Source organism: Clarias gariepinus, chromosome 12 (assembly GCF_024256425.1).
Source record: "Clarias gariepinus isolate MV-2021 ecotype Netherlands chromosome 12, CGAR_prim_01v2, whole genome shotgun sequence".
NCBI classification, from domain to species: Eukaryota; Metazoa; Chordata; class Actinopteri; order Siluriformes; family Clariidae; genus Clarias; species Clarias gariepinus.
The window spans coordinates 1,694,727-1,715,290 of NC_071111.1; the positions used below are offsets into that span (position 1 = coordinate 1,694,727).

Below are 20,564 nucleotides of genomic sequence, written 5' to 3' on the forward strand. Positions count from 1 at the left end.
GTGCTTCAAGGCCACCACCATCGTCCCCGTGCCCAAGAAGTCTACTGTGTCCTGTCTCAATGACTACCGTCCCGTTGCACTCACACCCACCATCATGAAGTGCTTTGAGCGGCTCGTCATGAGACACATCAAGACCCTGCTGCCCTCCTCACTGGACCCACTGCAATTTGCGTACCGTCCTAACCGCTCAACGGACGACGCCATCTCCACTACACTACATTTTGCCCTCACACACTTGGACAAGAAGGACACATACAGTGGTGTGAAAAACTATTTGCCCCTTCCTGATTTCTTATTCTTTTGCATGTTTGTCACACAAAATGTTTCTGATTATCAAACACATTTAACTATTAGTCAAAGATAACACAAGTAAACACAAAATGCAGTTTTTAAATGATGGGTTTTATTATTTAGGGAGAAAAAAATCCAAACCTGCATGGCCCTGTGTGAAAAAGTAATTGCCCCCTGAACCTAATAACTGGTTGGGCCACCCTTAGCAGCAATAACTGCAATCAAGCGTTTGCAATAGTCTTTTACAGCGCTCTGGAGGAATTTTGGCCCACTCATCTTTGCAGAATTGTTGTAATTCAGCTATATTTGAGGTTTTTCTAGCATGAACCGCCTTTTTAAGGTCATGCCACAACATCTCAATAGGATTCAGGTCAGGACTTTGACTAGGCCACTCCAAAGTCTTCATTTTGTTTTTCTTCAGCCATTCAGAGGTGGATTTGCTGGTGTGTTTTGGGTCATTGTCCTGCTGCAGCACCCAAGATCGCTTCAGCTTGAGTTGACGAACAGATGGCCGCACATTCTTCTTCAGGATTTTTTGGTAGACAGTAGAATTCATGGTTCCATCTATAACAGCAAGCCTTTCAGGTCCTGAAGCAGCAAAACAACCCCAGACCATCACACTACCACCACCATATTTTACTGTTGGTATGATGTTCTTTTTCTGAAATGCTGTGTTACTTTTACGCCAGATGTAAAGGGACACACACCTTCCAAAAAGTTCAACTTTTGTCTCGTCGGTCCACAAGGTATTTTCCCAAAAGTCTTGGCAATCATTGAGATGTTTTTTTAGCAAAATTGAGACGAGCCTTATTGTTCTTTTTGCTTAAAAGTGGTTTGCGCCTTGGAAATCTGCCATGCAGGCCGTTTTTGCCCAGTCTCTTTCTTATGGTGGAGTCGTGAACACTGACCTTAGTTGAGGCAAGTGAAGCTGGCAGTTCTTTAGATGTTGTCCTGGGGTCTTTTGTGGCCTCTCGGATGAGTTGTCTCTGCGCTCTTGGGGTAATTTTGGTCGGCCGGCCACTCCTGGAAAGGTTCACCACTGTTCCATTTTTTTGCAATTTGTGGATAATGGCTCTCACTGTGGTTCGCTGGAGTCCCAAAGCTTTAGAAATGGCTTTATAACCTTTACCAGACTGATAGATCTCAATTACTTTTGTTCTCATTTGTTCCTGAATTTCATTGGATCTTGGCATGATGTCTAGCTTTTGAGGTGCTTTTGGTCTACTTCTCTGTGTCAGATAGCTCCTATTTAAGTGATTTCTTGATTGAAACAGATGTGGCAGTAATCAGGCTAGGGGTGACTACAGAAATTGAACTCAGGTGTGATAAACCACAGTTAAGTTATTTTTTAACAAGGGGGCCAATCACTTTTTCACACAGGGCCATGTAGGTTTGGATTTTTTTTCTCCCTAAATAATTAAAACCATCATTTAAAAACTGCATTTTGTGTTCAATTATGTTATCTTTGACTAATAGTTAAATGTGTTTGATGAGCAGAAACATTTTGTGTGACAAACATGCAAAAGAATAAGAAATCAGGAAGGGGGCAAATAGTTTTTTCACACCACTGTATGTTCGAATGCTGTACATAGATTTCAGCTCAGCATTTAACACTATCATCCCTCAACAACTTGGGAAGCTGAACCTGTGGGGCCTGAACACCTCCCTCTGCAACTGGATCCTGGACTTTCTGACCGGTAGGCCTCAGTCAGTACGGATCGGGAACTGCATCTCCGGCACCACCACACTGAGCACTAGGGCCCCACAAGAGAGGAAGTGCAGAGGCTAACGGACTGGTGTAAAGACAACAACCTGTCTCTAAATGTTGACAAGACAAAGGAGATGGTTGTTGACTTTAGGAGGACATGAGGCGACCATTCTCCACTGAGCATCAACGGCTCCTCTGTGGGAATCGTCGAAAGCACCAAATTCCTGGGTGTCCACCTAGAGAAGGACCTCAGCTGGTCCCTCAACACCAGTTCCCTACACAAGAAAGCCCAATAGCGTCTCTTCTTTCTGAGAAGACGAAGGAAGGCCCAGCTTCCACCACCGATTCTGACCACCTTCTATAGAGGAACTATCGAGAGCATCCTGAGCGGCTGCATCACTGTCTGGTTTGGGAATTGTGCCATATCAGACCGCAAAACCCTACAGCGGATAGTAAGGACAGCGGAGAAGATCATCGGGGTCTCTCTCCCCTCTATTGAAGACATCTACACCACACGCTGCATCCGCAAAGCCACCAGCATTGTGGCTGATCAGACACACCCCTCTCACACACACTTCACACTCCTGCCATCTGGAAAAAGGTACCGAAGCATTCGGGCACACACATCCAGACTGTGCAACAGCTTTTTTCCACAAGCCATCTGTCTCCTCAACAAAAAGGGACTGGACTGATAAACACAAAAACAAACACACACACACACACACAAACATACAAACATTATCACACAGCTTAACTCAACTACCTCAAAATATTGGGACTGGACTGACTAATCAACACAAGTGCAGACACACTGACCTACACCACCAAATTATCGTACACACCAACCTGTAATGCAACCACGGGGGGGCGCAATCCAGTGTCTTCTTGTGCCAGTCCCAAGTCTGGATAAATGCAGAGGGTTGTGTCAGGAAGGGCATCCGACGTAAAACATTTGCCAAATTAATGATGCGAATCTCGAATATAAATCCCATACCGGATCGGTCGTAGCCGGGTTAACAACGACCGCCACTGGTGTTGTTGACCTACAGGGTGCTGGTGGAAATTGGGCTACTGATGGTCGAAGAAGGAGAGGAGGAAGGCGTGTTTGAAAGCAGAGAGAGAAGAGGAAAGGTAAGAGTTTAGGAGTGATAGTAGGGACTTTGAATGTTGGGACCATGACAGGGAAGGGAAGAGAGTTAGTTGATAAGATGCAGAGAAGGAAGGTGGATATACTGTGTGTCCAGGAGACCAGGTGGAAAGGTAGCAAGGCCAGAAGCTTAGGATCAGGGTTCAAATTGTTTTACCATGGTGTGGATAGAAAAAGAAATGGAGTAGGAGTTATTCTGAAAGAGGAGTTCGTAAGGAATGTTCTAGAGGTGAAAAGAGTATCAGATAGGGTGATGAGTCTGAAGCAGGAAACTGAAGGGATAATGTTCAATGTTAGTGGTTATGCCCCACAGGTAGGATGTGAGTTAAAAGAGAAGGAAGGAAATTCTGGAGTGAGTTAGATGAAGTGATGCAGAGCATCCCCAGAGGTGAAAGAGTGGTGATTGGTGCAGACTTCAATGGACATGTTGGGGAAGGGAACAGAGGTAATGAAAATGTGATGGGCAGGTTTGGTCTTCAGGACAGGAATGTAGAAGGACAGATGGTGGTGGACTTTGCAAAGAGGATGGAAATGGCAGTAGTAAATACTTTCTTCCAGAAGAGGCAGGAACATAGGGTGACATATAAGAGTGGAGGCAGAAGCACTCAGGTCGACTACATCTTGTGTCGACGTTGCAACCTGAAAGAGATCAGTGACTGCAAAGTGTTGGTAGGGGAGAGTGTAGCCAGACAACACAGAATGGTGGTGTGTAAAATAACCCTGGTGGTGAGAAAGGCGAAGAGGACAAAGGCAGAGCAGAGGACAAAGTGGTGGAAGCTGAGAAAGGAAGAATGTTGTGAAGTCTTTAGGGAGGAGTTGAGACAGGCTATGGGTGGTCAGGAGGGGCTTTTAGTTGACTGGACAACTACAGCCAGTGTGATCAGGGAGACAGGTAGGAGGGTACTTGGTGTATCATCAGGTAAGGGGAAAGTGGACAAGGAGACTTGGTGGTGGAATGAGGAAGTCCAGGAGTGTATACAGGGAAAGAGGCTAGCTAAAAAGAAGTGGGACTCTGAGAAGACTGAAGAGAGTAGACAGGAGTACAGGGAGATGCAGAGTAAGGTGAAGGTAAAGGTGGCAAAGGCCAAACAAAGAGCATATGAGGACTTGTATGCTAGGCTAGACAGTAAGGAGGGAGAGGTGGATCTGTACAGGTTGGCAAGGCAGAGAGATAGAGATGGGAAGGATGTGCAGCAGGTTAGAGTGATTAAAGATAGAGATGAAAATGTACTGACAGATGCCAGGAGGGTGATGGGAAGATGGAAGGAGGACTTTAAGGAGTTGATCAATGAGGAAAACGAAAGAGAACAAAGAGTAGAAGAGGTGACTGTTGTGGAACAGGAAGTAGCAAATATTAGTAGAAGTGAGGTGGGAAGGGCGTTGAAGAGGATGAAGAGTGGAAAGGCTGTTGGTCCTGATGACATACCTGTGGAGGTATGGAAGTGCTTAGGAGAGGTGGCAGTAGAGTTTCTGACAAGTTTGTTTAACAAGATCTTGGAGAGTGAGAGGATTTCAGAGGGATGGAGGAGAATTGTATTGGTGCCAATTTTTAAGAACAAGGGAGATGTGCAAACCTGTGGCAATTATAGAGGTATAAAGCTAATGAGCCAGACAATGAAGCTGTGGAAAGAGTAGTGGAAGCTAGGTTAAGGGCAGAGGTGAGCATTTGTGAGCAGCAATATGGTTTTATGCCTAGAAAGAGTACATCAGATGCAGTATTTGCTTTGAGGATGCTGGCGGAGAAGTACAGAGAAGGTAACAGGGAGTTGCATTGTGTCTTTTTAGATTTAGAGAAAGCGTATGACAGGGTGCCAAGAGAGGAGCTGTGGTATTGTATGAGGAAGTCTGGAGTGGCAGAGAAGTATGTTAGAATGGTGCAGGACATGTATAAGAGCTGTAAGACAGTGGTAAGATGTGCTGTAGGTGTGACAGAAGAGTTCAAGGTGGAGGTGGGTTTGTATCAAGGATCGGCTCTAAGCCCCTTTTTGTTTGCTCTGGTGATGGACAGGATGACAAATGAGGTAAGACAGGAGTCCCCATAGACTATGATGTTTGCAGATGACATTGTGCTCTGTAGCGAGAGCAGGGAACAGGTGGAGGAAAATTTGGAGAGGTGGAGGTATGCTCTGGAAAGCAGAGGAATGAAGGTTAGCTGCAGCAAGACGGAATACATGTGTGTAAATGAGAGGGACCCAGGAGGATCGGTGAGGCTACAGGGAGCAGAGGTAAAGAAGGTGCAGGATTTTAAGTACTTAGGGTCAACGGTCCAGAGCAATGGAGAGTGTTCGAAGGAGGTGAAGAGGCGGGTACAGGCAGGTTGGAATGGGTGGAGAAAAGTGTCAGGTGTGTTGTGCGATAAAAGAGTATCAGCGAGAATGAAAGGAAAGGTGTACAGGACAGTGGTGAGACCAGCAATGCTCTACGGCTTAGAGACAGTGGCGCTGAAGAGAAGACAGGAGGCAGAGTTAGAGGTAGCAGAGCTGAAGATGTTGAGGTTCTCTTTGGGAGTGACAAGGATGGATAGGATCAAGAATGAGTTTATCAGACGGACAACCCACGTTAGATGTTTTGGAGATAAAGTCAGAGAGGCCAGATTGAGGTTTGGACATGTTCAGAGGAGAGATTGTGAGTATATTGGTAGAAGGATGCTGAGGTTGGAACTGCCAGGCAGGAGGTCTAGTGGAAGACCAAAGAGGAGATTTATGGATGCAGTGAGAGAGGACATAAAGTTAGTTGGTGTGAGAGAAGAGGATGCAGAGGATAGGGTTAGATGGAGGCAAATGATTCGCTGTGGCGACCCCTGAAAGGGAACAGCCGAAAGAGAAAGAAGAAAGACCAACCTGTAAATGCTTCACTGTTTATTTCATTTTATCGGTAATACAGTTAAAAAAAAAAAAAATTTAAGAGCGTTTTCAGTTTAATTATTTCTCCCTGGGATTGTGATACATTTGCAATCTTCTCTCTCTGTCTCCCTCTCTCTCTCTCTGTCTCCCTCTCTCTCTTTCTCTTAGGCAGTGGTGTGAGAGTGGTGAATGGCAGTCGGTGTGTTGGGAGAGTGGAGGTTTTTAAGGAGGGACAGTGGGGAACAGTATGTGGTGCTGGATGGGACATGAAAGATGCTGCAGTGATGTGTAGAGAACTAGGCTGTGAGGAGCCTGTTAATGTGCGCTACCTTGCTCATTTTGGACATGGATCAGGACCGATCTGGATAAAGGGTTTGAACTGTAGTGGATCAGAGTCAACATTGAAGAACTGTAGCACACTGGGATGGTGGGAAGATTTTTGTAAACATGAACATGATGTTGGAATCACCTGCTCAGGTAAAGGTTTAATCATCATACACCACCAGCCCAAAATAAATAAATTAATTAATGGACCTGTTTTAGGTGCAGAAAATAACTTGGCAACAAGATTTTGCTAAAATTACTTGGATTTTGTAACTATTCAGTGCATTATAACTTTTAAGGATAATGCTCAATCATCATTTTCTGTTAATGCTCATCAGAAAAAAAGGCTTCAGTTTGCTAGGGAGCACAAAGATGGACTTTGGAGCGATGGAAAAAGGTCACGTAGTCTAATGTGTCCAAATTGATCCTATTCCAGAGTGAGTCAGAGTAAGAGAGAACTGCATGAAGTGATGCACCCATCATGTACACTGGCAACACATGGTACTGGTACAACACTGGTACAACCCTCTGGCAGTGTTATGATTGAGGGTTGCTTCAATTGGCCAAGTCTAGGCTCAGCAAAACAATATTGCAATAAAATGAAGTCTACATTACTACTAATATTTAATCATTTTGAGTCATACACATTCACATTTTATGCAAACTTCCATAATTTTCTATTGATTGTGTAATGCTGCTTTGCAATAATGACAATTGTTAAAAGTGCTATACAAATAAAATTTAATTGAATTAAATTGAAAGTGGGCGGCATAGTGGTTAGCACTGTTGCCCTGCACCTCCAGGCTCCTTTGCATGTTCTCAATAAACAAGCTACAGTTAGTCCAAAATGCAGCCGCCAGGGTTCTCACTAGATCCAGAAAATATGATCATATAACACCTATATTATCATCCCTGCACTGGCTACCTGTTCAATTTAGAATTAATTACAAAATAGTACTACTTACATACAAGGCTTTAAATGGTTTAGCTCCCTCATACCTAACCAGTCTTTTGATACGCTATAATCCACCACGTCCCTTAAGATCACAAAACTCCGGACTTCTGGTAATTCCCAGAATTTTAAAATCTACAAAAGGGGGCAGGGCATTTTCATATTTGGCTCCAAAGCTTTGGAATAGCCTTCCAGACACTGTTCGGGGAGCAGACACGATTTCCCAATTCAAAAGTAGACTCAAGACGCATCTCTTTAATCTGGCATACGCGTAACTCATCCCATAACCTCATACTCCAGTACACCTATCCTAAATGGCAACTACGCTAATTCTCTCCATCTTTTCTGTATTTTTCTACCCATCCTGAGACATCTGGAGATTGTGCCAGCTTCAGTAGACAAAGGCCAACCCTGCAAGGTTTCTAAGGCATCTTGAGAAGGACCTGCTCCAGCTAGATTCTGCTTTATGATGGCTGGAGCTACACATCCTGCTCCTGTGCTTCCAGTGATCTGACCCCATCTGCCCTCTGCACCTCCTGCTGAACTGAATCTACACAACTTCTGATATATTGAACTTTCACCTGCACAACACACTTGATGTTATTATATCTGTTATCACCCAGATGAGGATGGGTTCCCTGTTGAGTCTGGTTCCTCTCAAGGTTTCTTCCTATTGCCATCTCAGGGAGTTTTTCCTTGCCACTGTCGCCGTCACCCTTGGCTTGCTCATCAGAGACATTTCTTTCATTATTCATTCATTTAATTATTATCTAGACACATTTTTCTCACACATACACACTTCCAAATATTTTCTTTTCTTAAAAAAAAAAAAAAAAAAAAATCTTTAATTTTTTTTTTGTGAAGCTGCTTTGGGACAATGACCATTGTTAAAAGCGCTATATAAATAAAATTGAATTGAATTGAATTGAATTGAATTCTCCCCTTGTTGGGTGGGTTTCCTCCAGGTACTCCGGTTTCCTCCCACAGTCCAAAGAAATGCAGATTAGGCTAATTGGCGTTCCCAAATTGCCCGTAGTGTGTGTGTGTGTGTGTGTGTGCTCTGCGATGGATTGGCACCCTGTCCAGGGTGTACCCAGCCTCGTGCCCTAAGTCTCCTGGGATAGGCTCCAGGTCCCTGCGACCCTGAATACAGGATAAAGCGGTATAGAAGATGAAGGACTGAGTGACTTGAAAGTCAGCTGACTTGAAAGTCAGCTGATAACCTGAATGTGCTGAATGATCAGGGTATCACTTTATGAATGTTTACTTTCCGGTCATATTCCAGGTCTCAGATTGTGAAAGAATGGTTCTGGGAGCACGAGAAATTATTTTCACACATAAACTGGCCAACACATTGTGTGTTGTAATTAAAGCTATGTGACAAAACACTTTATATAGTATGTGGCTTTTTTCATAATTTCATAAACTTGTTATTCATATGGATAGAAAAACATACATACATACATACATTAATAATTTTTTTTAAATAAAAAATCCTCATTCCACTCAAACAACAAAATACTCAGATTATTACAGTCTGGTCAGTGAGGTTTTGTATACGTAGTTTTTGTGACAAATCACAATAAATAAATCTCTATTTAAAGACACAGGACTTTATTCAGAGTTTAACATTAGCTAGTATTAGTATACTATATTATTAGTATTATTATAAACTCTTCTCTGAATAACAAGAACTGACTCTGCATACATACAAGCATTACTTTTGGACTAAAGTCACTGACTCAGAATCCAGCCCGCTGGATTTGTTGTAATCATGACATTTAGACATGTTAAATTCCCACCCATCATTAGGTTACTCCTTAATCAAGGCTACTACAACCAGTCAGGGAGGGTCAAAGAATTTCACATTCCCTTTCAAAAGCTACACTCGAAGCTGCATGAAAACGCTATGGGAACGCTTTTTGCATGACCGGTTGTTGAAGTATGTGTGTCAAATGCGGCAAAAATGTTGGCATATATAACCTCGGTCAGATGACGTCATTTGATTAGGTGCATCTAGAGGTTATAAATAGGCATGAACCGGAAACATTCTCAGCTCTTTTTGTCTTCAAGGACTGCATTGTTGTGTGCAATAGCGAAAATAGAAAGTGTCTTATTACTCACCAGAAAGATGGCAGAGTTAGACACGAGTGCCGTCTTTCAGAGTAAAAGAATATCTTGCTGAGGGCGATCTCCAAGCTTTCTGATTTAAGCGTTTGGGGGAAGAGCACGCTTGGCTCGGGCTTGAGGGAGCAGGTGAGTACCGCGATTTCTCCCTATTAAAGTCCCTCATGCTCGGCTCGCCATTTTTAAAACAAAACCGCGAGCCGCGACGCATTTCTCGCGTGCGGAAGTGCACGAGACGGAATATTCCGCTCCGGCGCCTTTTTGTGAAGGGGCGGAAAAAACTTTCTCTCTTGCTTCTGCAGAGATGGAAACTTCAGAGAGCTCCTCCAATGATGAGGGAGCATATCAGTAGTTATTAGAGGTGGTAACGCGCGGTGAATGCGTACACCTCAATTCACCATTAAAATAAATAAATTGGCGAATCTATAAAGTAAATAAATAAATAATAAAATCCCCCAAACGCTCAAAGTTAGACGACAGGTTTCTGTCAGGTAGCCGGAGGGGCCTCAATGATGGTCCCTCCCCTTCTTGGTGAGTTAAATCTTTTATGGAATAAGTCGTATTAATCCTGTGTTTTTGTGCTATTAACATTGATTTGTTCGAATGTCATTGATGCGAAAAGCGGGTTTTTTTTATAATGATGCCTCAGATTAAAGAGACGCTTGAGGGCTATTTCTCTCCTGGGAGCTCATCCTCCCTGAAAAAATCCACACTCCCCACCAAGCCGTGTCGACTAACATCTTCGTTGGTTGGAAAAGCTTTTATTAGGCAGCGGGTCACGCTGGTGCTTCCCTGCACAGATTGGCTTTGCAGGCATAGCAGACTGACCTACTGAGAGATCTAAGCACTGTCGATGATGCGGCGTTTGCTGAGCTACACCGAACCACAGATTTATTTCTCCATGCCACCAAACAGACGGCCTGTGCTATTGGCCGTTTTATGGCAGCCATGGTCGCCACGGAGAGACAGCTGTGGCCTAACCCCACGGACATCAAGGACAGGGATCGCGTCTTCCTCCTTGATGTCCCCATCTTGCCTTCCAGCCTTTTTGGCGAAGCCGTAATCTCTGCCGCCACTAGGCTTCGGGAGGCGAAGCTCTACGAGCAGGCCTCTGTGAGGCTTCTTCCCCACCGTGCTCAGGGGTCGGGACTGTCGGCCACCCAGAGTCCAAGAAGAGTCCTGAGGCTTATGTTCTCAAGACCATGGGGGTGTCTCCCTCCCGGGGAGGGTCGCGTAAAAGTTTCCAATAAGAAATAAAGATTCCTCCCTGGCACCCTCAGGAGGCCGTGGTTCAATCTCCGTCATCAAAGCTCTTGCAAATTGTAGCCTCTTTTCCCTATTTGTAGTGGACCGCAGCATCAGGCATTTTTGCCCACAGGACTGCCGCATAATGGATGTTTTATGCTCAATATATAACATTACTTACATCAACATAGTTTTATAAATACATTATGTGGTAAAAAAAAAGGGGGAAAAACGATTAATAAAACATTTAAATTTCTCAATACACAACCCATGATTCTTATGCTATTTCCAATTCATTAATTAATTAATAATTAATTAAACTATTTATTTTAATATCTTTCACGACATCCTTAACAATCCTTAAAGACACGGTAACATCTGTAATTTATCTATACCGGTCGTTGTAGGTAATAAATACAAGTGCGGGCTACAGTATGTACAGTATTTTACATCACGGTGTATTTTATCTATTTCCGTTTAATACATTGGTAGATAATATTTGGCTGCAAAGTAAAGCTTAAAATGTCACTTCTGCTTGGGCTCATAATGGCTCATAACATCTGGAACAAATATCTGTTCATACGGATCAGTCTTTCTTTAGTCATTTAACCAGCATAACGTTTCCCCATCAAAGATCTGATGGGACATTAATCACTTATCACAACTGTGAATAGATGCGGCAGCAGAGACAGATTAAATCCTCATAAACATTCACACTTGAAATCAAAACTAACAAACCTAAACAGTTCCAGAGGGTCAGCGCCTGTTATCGCAGGACAGGGATCACCTACAGGATACTACTGTAATTTTACTGCTTATATTTTTTGCCCTATTTTTTGTCATCTGGTTTTACGCAATTCCATGTATTATTTGTGTGCGTGTGTATGTATGTGTGTGCGCATGCGTTACTAATAAAAAATATTTTAATGTAACCCATTAAAATCACAAAATCAGCCAACGCTGACCCTAGGGTCAAGTTTACGTGGCTTCTCAGTCTTTCATTAATATTACTTCTGATTTGAAACCAATATGGCTTATTAAAGATGCACTGTTTTATTGGACGTGGCTGCGTTGTAATGTTCAGCAAAATAAACACTGTCTATGGTTCGAATATACTGTGAACGTCTCAAAGTCATGATGTAATAGAGACATGTTTTTTCAGATCCTTCTGCACTAATGTTATTGTGATGTAAATTATTAACGTATTAATGTATTTTACTTGCGGACAAAATAGACCATGTGTCTGTTTAGTATTTCTTTTGAACAGCTGTGTTCATAGGTTAAATCAGCTATTTACAAGACAACAATGAAGCACTAACAGCTAAAGTGTTCCTGCATTCGTCCGGTTTGTCTGAGCTGCCTTTAACACAAACACATTTGCGCGCCGGCAGGACGAAAGAACCCATCGTAGCACCATCTAACAACCAGTAGTGGGCGGAGTCAGTACATTCTCACATTCCACTCCTCCTAAGTTTGTCTTTTAATGAAGTTCTAAGTAAACTAAGAAAAAATTAGTTGGGTCACTTAAGCACAAAAATAGCACAGACACAAATAATGAAGTGTTTAATTGTTGTTGTAATTTTCTCAAACATGATTTTCCCAACTTGGCGTTTATAAAGATTGAGACAGACTGAATTTAAGAATTAAATTTAAGAAGAACACTGAAGAGCAAAGCGGAAATGCGCATTCACACCTCTGACCGTCTTTTGTCTTGTAAATGATTATCCTCATTCACCTTCCAATCCCCCACAGCGCGCACATTCTGTACACTGTTGCTATTTGTTGGGGCACTTGGTTATACACAGCACTTTAATGTATGGAACACTTAAACACCCTGCGCTTGTGTTTAGAACTGCTAAATAGCTGTGTTCATAGGTTTAATCAACGATTTACAAGACAACAGTTAAAGCATTTGTGGATGGAGAGGTGTGTGCGTGTGCGCTCCTGCATTTCTCCGTTGGCTATAACACAAACACATTTGCACAGACCCCTCCCCCGCCAATAAACACAGACAAATCAATTAGCAACAAGTCATAGTCAGTATTCTCCACTGACGTTTCTCACCTTCTACGGTGTTTGTCTTTGCTCTTTTGATGGAGTTCTTAAAACCCCCAAATTTATTTATACTGAGAAAAAATGATTATGGGGCACATAATCACAAACACAAACTATTCAATTCAATTCAATTTTATTTATATAGCACTTTTAACAATGGTCATTGTCTCAAAGCAGCTTCACATAAATGAAAGAAATTCATTAAAAAAATAAATAAATAAAAAAAAATTATAAATATATATATATATATATATATATATATATATATATATATATATATATATATAATTGTGTATGTGTGAGAAAAATGTGTCTAGATAATAATGAGATGAATGAATGAAATGTCTCTGATGAGCAAGCCAAGGGTGACAGTGGCAAGGAAAAACTCCCTGAGATGGCAATAGGAAGAAACCTTGAGAGGGACCAGACTCAACAGGGAACCCATCCTCATCTGGGTGATAACAGATAGAGATGATATAACACCATGTGTGTTATGCAGCTGAAAGTACAGTACAATATAACAGAATATCTTTAAATTAACATGAAGTCCAGTTCAACATAGGGATGAGTCAGTAGGTGCAGAGGGCAGATGGGATCTGGATCACTGGGAGCAGAGGAGCAGGATGTGTAGCTCCAACCATAATAAGGCAGAATTCAGCTGGAGTTGGTCCTTCTCTGGATGCCTCAGGATCCTCGCAGGGTTGGCCTTTGTCTACTGAAGCTGGTACAATCTCCAGATGCCTCGGGATGGGTAGAAAAGTACAGAACAGATGAAGAGAATTAGCGTAGTTGCCATTCAGGATAGATGTACTGAAGTATGAGGTTATGGGATGAGTTACGCCAGATTAAAGAGATGCGTCTTGAGTCTACTTTTAAACTGGGAAACTGTGAGTTCCGAACACTGTCTGGAAGGCTATTCCAAAGTTTTGGAGCTAAATGTGAAAAAGCCCTACCCCCTTTTGTAGATTTTGAAAATCTGGGAATTACCAGAAGTCCGGAGTTTTGTGATCTTAAGGAGCATGGTGGATTATAGCGTATCAGAAGACTGGTTAGGTATGTGGGAGCTAAACCATTTAAAGCCTTGTATGTAAGTAATACTATTTTGTAATTGATTCTAAACTGAACAGGTAGCCAGTGCAGGGATGATAATATTGGGGTTATATGATCATATTTTCTGGATCAAGTGAGAACCCTGGCGGCTGCATTTTGGACTAACTGAAGCTTGTTTATAGAGGATGCAGGACAACCACCTAGTAATGCATTACAATAGTCCAGTCTGGAGGTCATGAATGCATGAACTAGCTTTTCTGCATCAGATACGGATAGGATACTCCTAAGTTTTCTAAGATGGAAAAAGGCTGTTTTTGTGATATTGGAAATATGATTTTCAAAGGACAAGTTATTGTCTAATATTACGACCAGGTTTTTGTTTTATTTGTTTTATTTTATTTATTTGATCAGGGACAATGCACAGTAGGTCTTTTACTGTTGATTATTGATTTCAGCCTTTCATTTGAAGCACATGTAGATAATATTACCAGGATAGCATTCTTTCACCTTAGAAATATTGCCAGGATAAGAAATTTATTGTTGCTAAACGATGCAGAAAAACTAGTTCATGCTTTTATCACCTCTAGGTTGGACTATTGTAATGCCTTACTGTTTGGTTGTTCAGCTAGATGCATAAATAAGCTTCAGCTAGTCCAGAATGCAGCAGCGAGAGTCCTCACTAGAACCAGAAGATATGAGCACATCACCCCTATCTTATCTTCACTCCATTGGCTCCCTGTGAAATTTCGCATTGATTTTAAAATACTACTCTTGACGTATAAAGCATTAAATGGTCTCGCGCCACAGTACCTGAGCGAACTGCTAGTGTCTTACGATCCGCCACGCCTACTTCGATCAAAGGATGCAGGCTGCTTGTCAGTACCGCGTATTATGAAAAATACAGCAGGGGGCAGAGCTTTTTCTTACAAAGCCCCAAAGTTATGGAATAGTCTTCCAAATAGTGTTTCGGGACTCAGACACAGTCTCAGTGTTTAAGTCCAGGCTAAAAACCTATTTATTTAGCCAAGCATTTTTATAAATAGATTTGCCATAGGTAAAGGAGCAGATCTGGGGGACTCATGGACGTAGAGTATTATGGTGAACTGGTATGTTTGGATGCTGTCTTCCTCACTCTCATTGATCACTCAGGTTTGCTGACGGTGAGGTGATTGTTTGCTTTACATGTCAGGAAGCCCTCATGTTTGTGTTTCCTTCTGGCTCTCCCTTTTAGTTATGCTGTCATAGTTAGTCCTGCCGGAGTCTCTGCTTGCACTCTACAGTTAATATACATTCACATTATGCATTGTGTGACTGTGACCATACCTAACTGCCATCTCTCTTCTTCTTCTCTTTCCCCCCCTCTTTCTCTTTCCTCTTTCCTCCTGTCTCCCCGTTTTACTCTCTCTTTCTCTCTGTCGAGCTACACATGTCGTTCCTGAGCTGCCAGTGATCCAGACTCCCTCTGCCCTCCGGACCTGTCTGACCCATCCTGGTGCCCCGCTTCTGGCTAAAGATCTCGTCACATGGATGCCCCGTGTGTCTCTCTGGGATGCGTCTGGTGTCTGGGAATGATTCTCTCTACCTAGAAAATGGTTCTGGCCTTGACTGGTGTTGGCAAATGTTTCTCTGGGGACTTGACAGTTTGATAGTTTATGACTGGAACTTCTTACAAGTCTACCTGGGTCTTCAATAACCACCTGGACTCCATATTAACATCAATTAACATCAGCTATTATAGCTGAACTGCCTCCCACCCTACACACTGTATAAATGCAGATCACTTACTGCTTTCTGTTTCACCCAAATGAGGATGGGTTCCCTGTTGAGTCAGGGACAAACTGACCATTTTGATTCATACAAATTCACATTTCATACAAACTTAAATAATTCTTTTGTCTGTGTAAAGCTGCTTTGCGGCAATGAAAAATTGTTAAAAGCGCTATACAAATATAATTGAATTGAATTGAATTGAACTGTTGAGCTGGTAGTAACAGTACTTCCTTCTAAACGCAGGCTGAATTGTGAAAGCTGTTGTCTGCTGTTTTTTGGGCCAATAAGTAATATCTCTGTCTTGTCTGAGTTTAGTAAAAGAAAGTTATTGGTCATCCAATCTTTTATGTCCTGGACACACTCGGTTAATCTAGACAACTTAGGTATTTCGTCTGGTTTTGTTGAGATATATAATTGGGTATCATCAGCATAACAATGAAAACTAATCCCATGTCTTCTAATGATGTTACCCAAGGGAAGCATGTATATTGAGAACAGCAGAGGTCCTAAAACTGACCCTTGTGGAACTCCATATTTCACTGGTGTTACACCAGACAGTTCTCCATTTAGATCTACAAAATGGTATCGATCAGACAGGTATGATCGAAACCATTTTAATGCCTGTCCCTGAATACCTATGTGATTTTGTAAGCGATCTATGAGAATATTATGATCTATAGTGTCGAATGCAGCATTAAAATCAAGCAAGACTAGTATTAAGATGCAGCCTTGGTCCGAAGCTAAAAACAAGTCGTTTGCAATCTTAACTAGTGCAGTTTCTGTACTATGATGGGGCCTGAAACCTGACTGAAATTCTTCAAGGATGTTGTTTTCCTGCAAGAATGTGCATATTTGAGCTGATACTACTTTTTCTAATATTTTTGATATAAAATGGAGGTTTAAAATCGGTCTATAATTTGTTATTTCATTTGCGTCCAAATTAGATTTTTTAAGAAGCAGCTTAATAACTGCCCACTTGAAAGGTTTAGGGACGTGACCTAGATATAATGAAGAATTAATACTGTTTAAAAGTGGCTTTCTAACCGTATGCATCACTTCTTTCAAAAATCTGGTTGGGATTGGGTCTAACAGGCACGTTGTTAAATTAGCTGAGGTGACAAGTTTATAAAGCTCTTCCTGTCCTACATCTGTAAAGCACTGACAAAAATTAATGTAAAACCTTAGGCTGAACTAGATCATGAGATGCTATTAGAGGTTGAACTTCCTTATGCTATCGATTTTTTAATTAAAGAAGTCCATAAAATCTTCACTACTAAAATGTTGTGGAGTACTCTCTGCAGGCATCTTAGGTTTTGTTAGGCGAGCCACTGTACTAAATAAGAATGTAGGATTGTTTTGGTTTCTTGCTATCAGTTGGCTAAGATGCTCTGTCCTAGCAGTTTTTAGAGCCTGTCTATAGCTGCACATACTGTCTTTAAACGCAATTCAAAAAACTTCTAATTTAGGTTTTCTCCATTTTCGCTCGAGGTTACGGGTTGCTCTCTTTAGGGCGCGAGTATGACTATTGTACCAAGGAGCAAGTGTTTTATCTCTGACTTTTTTTAATCTCATAGGAGCAACAGTGTCTAATGTACTGGTAAAAATAGTACCCATGCTGCTAGTCACTTCATCTAGATCGTCTGCATTTAGGGGTCTAATAAGTAATTGGGATAGATCCGGCAGATTACTCGTGAATCTGTCTTTAGTAGTCGGATTCATATTTCTAAAAAATCAATAACGTGGGGAGACACAGCTAATCTGTTCTACGGGTAGAGTATATATCAGGAGGTGATGATCTGTGATATCATCACTTTGAGGTGAAATCTCTATATTAGAGACATCTATACCATGAGATATAATTAAATCTAGCGTATGATTACAGCGGTGAGTTGATCCATTTATATTTTGTTTAACCCCAAAGGAATTTAGTAAGTCCATAAATGCGAGGGCTAAAGTGTCATTAGCATCATCTACATGGATGTTAGTCTCCTACTATCAACACTTTGTCAGAGTTAACCAGTAGGTCTGATAGCAGATGTCCAAATTCTTTAAGAAAATCGACATATGACCCCGGGGGTCTGTACACGGTGGCCATTGTAAAATATAGCGCGGGTTTATTATGTATTTCATTAAGTGCAACATTAATGATGAGCACTTCAAATGAGTTAAACCTGGGCCTTACCACCGCGACCAGTTAGACGGGGCTTGTGCTTATAAAAATATCCTAAAGGAGTAGACTCATTCAGACCAATATATTCATTTGGTCTAAGCCAGGTTTCGGTGCAGAGTGCATCAAGGCAATAATCCGAGATCATTTCATTAACAATAAGTGCTTTAGGCGCAAGGGATCTAATGTTGAGAAGTCCAAACTTTAGAGGTAGATTTCGATTACTTATTTGGCCTTTTTCCGGTGTAATGGTTACAAGATTGTTTCGGCTGGATTTAACGAATTCATTCTTTTTTCTCACTATTCGGGGAACAGACAGTTTCTATAGGACAAGCTATGTGTGTGCGTCTATTAGTATGGTGAGTTGTATTGTGGCTGATATCTAAAGAATCTAAGGTATGACTTACCGCCAGTCAGATGGTTCATAATGTCCTGGAGATGTTGTCTGAAAGGACCGCTGCTCCAGCTCTGCTAGGGTGCAGGCCATCTGTGTGGTAGAGCCTAGGACGCTCCCAGAAAACATTCCAGTTATCAACAAAGGGTAATCTCTGTTGTTGACACCAAGATTGTAACCATTCATTAAAGGCAAATAATCTACTGAGCCTCTCGATTCCTCGCTGAAATGTGGGAAGTGGTCCAGATACGACGATCTTTGTCGTGGGTGATGTGCTGCGGACCTTCTCGACCAGGCTCCTGAAGTCCTTCTTTAGGATCTCTGTCTGCCTCAGCCTGGTGTCGTTCATACCAGCATGAAAAACCACAGATGGAATGTTCTTCTTCAGGGCCGCAGGCCCCTGTGCAGCAACATCAAAAACACGTGCACCAGGTAAACAGCGAGTGTACGCCTTACCTTTAGCCGTGGCAGCATGCACGTGCCGGACGATGGAGTCTCCGATGACCAGCGCATCGTGTGCCGTCCCGCGAAGACAGGTGGTGGCGGGGGAGGAGAGGTCCTCGCCAGGGGCTTGGCGCGCATCTTCCGCTGCTGCAGTATCCAGGCCTCATGGTATCCCGGCGCCGGGGTGAAGGAAAGCTGGGCAGGCCGCGTCCTCGGTGCGTTGGACCTGGGCAGAGAAACACGCAGGGTAGAGGTTGTAGGAGAATTCTCACGCCGAGAATTTAACTGGGACAGGTGAGCGTCGGTCTGCGACGATTCCAGCGTGGCTTTACGCTGCTGTAGCCGGGCCAGCTTCATCTGTAGGTCAGCTTCTCCACGGCCTCCAGCTCCAAGTCCACCTAGTGCAGCTCCAATGTCTCCTCACCTGCACACAGGGGCAGAGACACAACCGACATGGTGTATAGAAACGGAGATAACCGGTGTGAAAGAGCGTAAACAAACTTGTGGTAGCCAAGCAAAAGTAAAAGAGCAAGAGCAAAAGTGACATATGATCAAGTGTTTAACTGTTGTTTTCATTTGTTTCTATGACCAGTAATATAATCAATAATAAAATGCATTGTTATTAGCAGAACTCTTTGTCTATTTAAAACAATGTTGTCTCCCATTTTTTGCCTATTGAATTAGTTGGTTTAAGTAACTGTTTTTTTAAATACCCAAAAATCCCCCAACAATTAAAACACACACACAAGACTTTAAAAATACAATTTATTCTTCCAAAACTAGTCAAAGGTAAAACAGTAATTTGTATAAAACAGGTGAATACATGTTGTATTTTGCTTATAGGTCAGTAAAATACCTGGATAACACCAGCTGCTTATCAGCGACCAGGGGGCTAGCCTCATTTATTCCTCTGCAAGAGGCGTCCCTTGCAGCAAGAGTGTGATGCCGCAGGTTGGTCCTCTCCGCATACATTTGACAGATTTTATAGTTGGGAGGATAGGATCTCTATGCAATGCTAGTATCCCAGAATTACGTCTGAGACTCCTTGGGGCACTGTGCGCACACTACACAACCCTGGGAGTCCAGACACTTGCAGTGCGGCGGCGTTGGTATTCTCGTTCCCATAGCGTTTTCACGCAGCATCGAGTGTAGCTTTTGAAAGGGAACATCTCGAGTTACTTAACTGTAACCCTGTTCCGTGAAAAAGTGAAAAACGAGATGCTGCGCTCCAATTCCGCACTGTATGCCTGACTGGACGTCCTTTCAGCCAAAATTGACCTGAGGATGTTTCCGGTTTATGCCTATTTATAACCTTCAGTAGCAAAGTAACCCGAGATGTTTCCTCCAAGCCATGTGGCGCCAGCCAACCTCATCTTTTTGATTTATATATTGTTGGAAGCAGCTTAATTCACACAGAGGACAACACTATCTGCTTCTTCTGTTTGCGTGAGCTCACAGACGCCTGTGATTGACACAGAGTGCCACCCATCCCTCCCCTGTGAAATAGCTCAGCCAATCAGGTTTCTCCAGGCCCCTGCTTGTGGGAGGCTACAGCATCATCCAGAATTTCCAGATGATTGGGAAAACACTTTACCACTTTGACAATTGGGGCCCAATTATTGTGACATTCAAAACACTATTTTTGTAACTTTGAATGGTAATTATGAATTTACCAATACAAGTATTTGTGTTTTAAAGTAGAGAAGGAACCTACAATTTATGGTGACACCATTACAGCTGATCAGAAGACAGTTATACTGACAGGTAAGATGATAATGTGACAATTTTGTGCTGTCAATCATAAACATAGTCATAAATTACATCAAAGTTGATTTCCTGTCATTGATTAAATTGTGACAGACAACATACCAGAGTACTGTGCTGCAGTTCTAAGCAATATGTCACAGATATTAGGGAGAAAGCAGAAGAAAGAAAAAGAGAAAGAAAGAAAGAAAGAAAGAAAGAAAAATTAAAATGTTATGTCTTTTTTTTGTCTGGAAAAATAAGTGTATTTATGTTAATTATTTTATATAGTGATTCAGCGAAC

At 42.1% G+C, this 20,564-nt stretch overlaps 1 protein-coding gene across 1 annotated transcript in view; it reads left to right on the forward strand.

Annotated features, from left to right (window-relative positions):
* The first annotated feature begins 6,255 nt into the window (after positions 1-6,255).
* LOC128533922 (scavenger receptor cysteine-rich type 1 protein M130-like) overlaps positions 6,256-20,564 on the forward strand; it is a 46,603-nt gene continuing 32,294 nt past the window's right edge. The window contains exons 1-2 of the mRNA XM_053508157.1: positions 6,256-6,472; positions 20,219-20,281. Coding sequence (XP_053364132.1) covers positions 6,256-6,472; positions 20,219-20,281 — 280 coding nt within the window. The remainder of the gene's footprint in view (positions 6,473-20,218; positions 20,282-20,564) is intronic.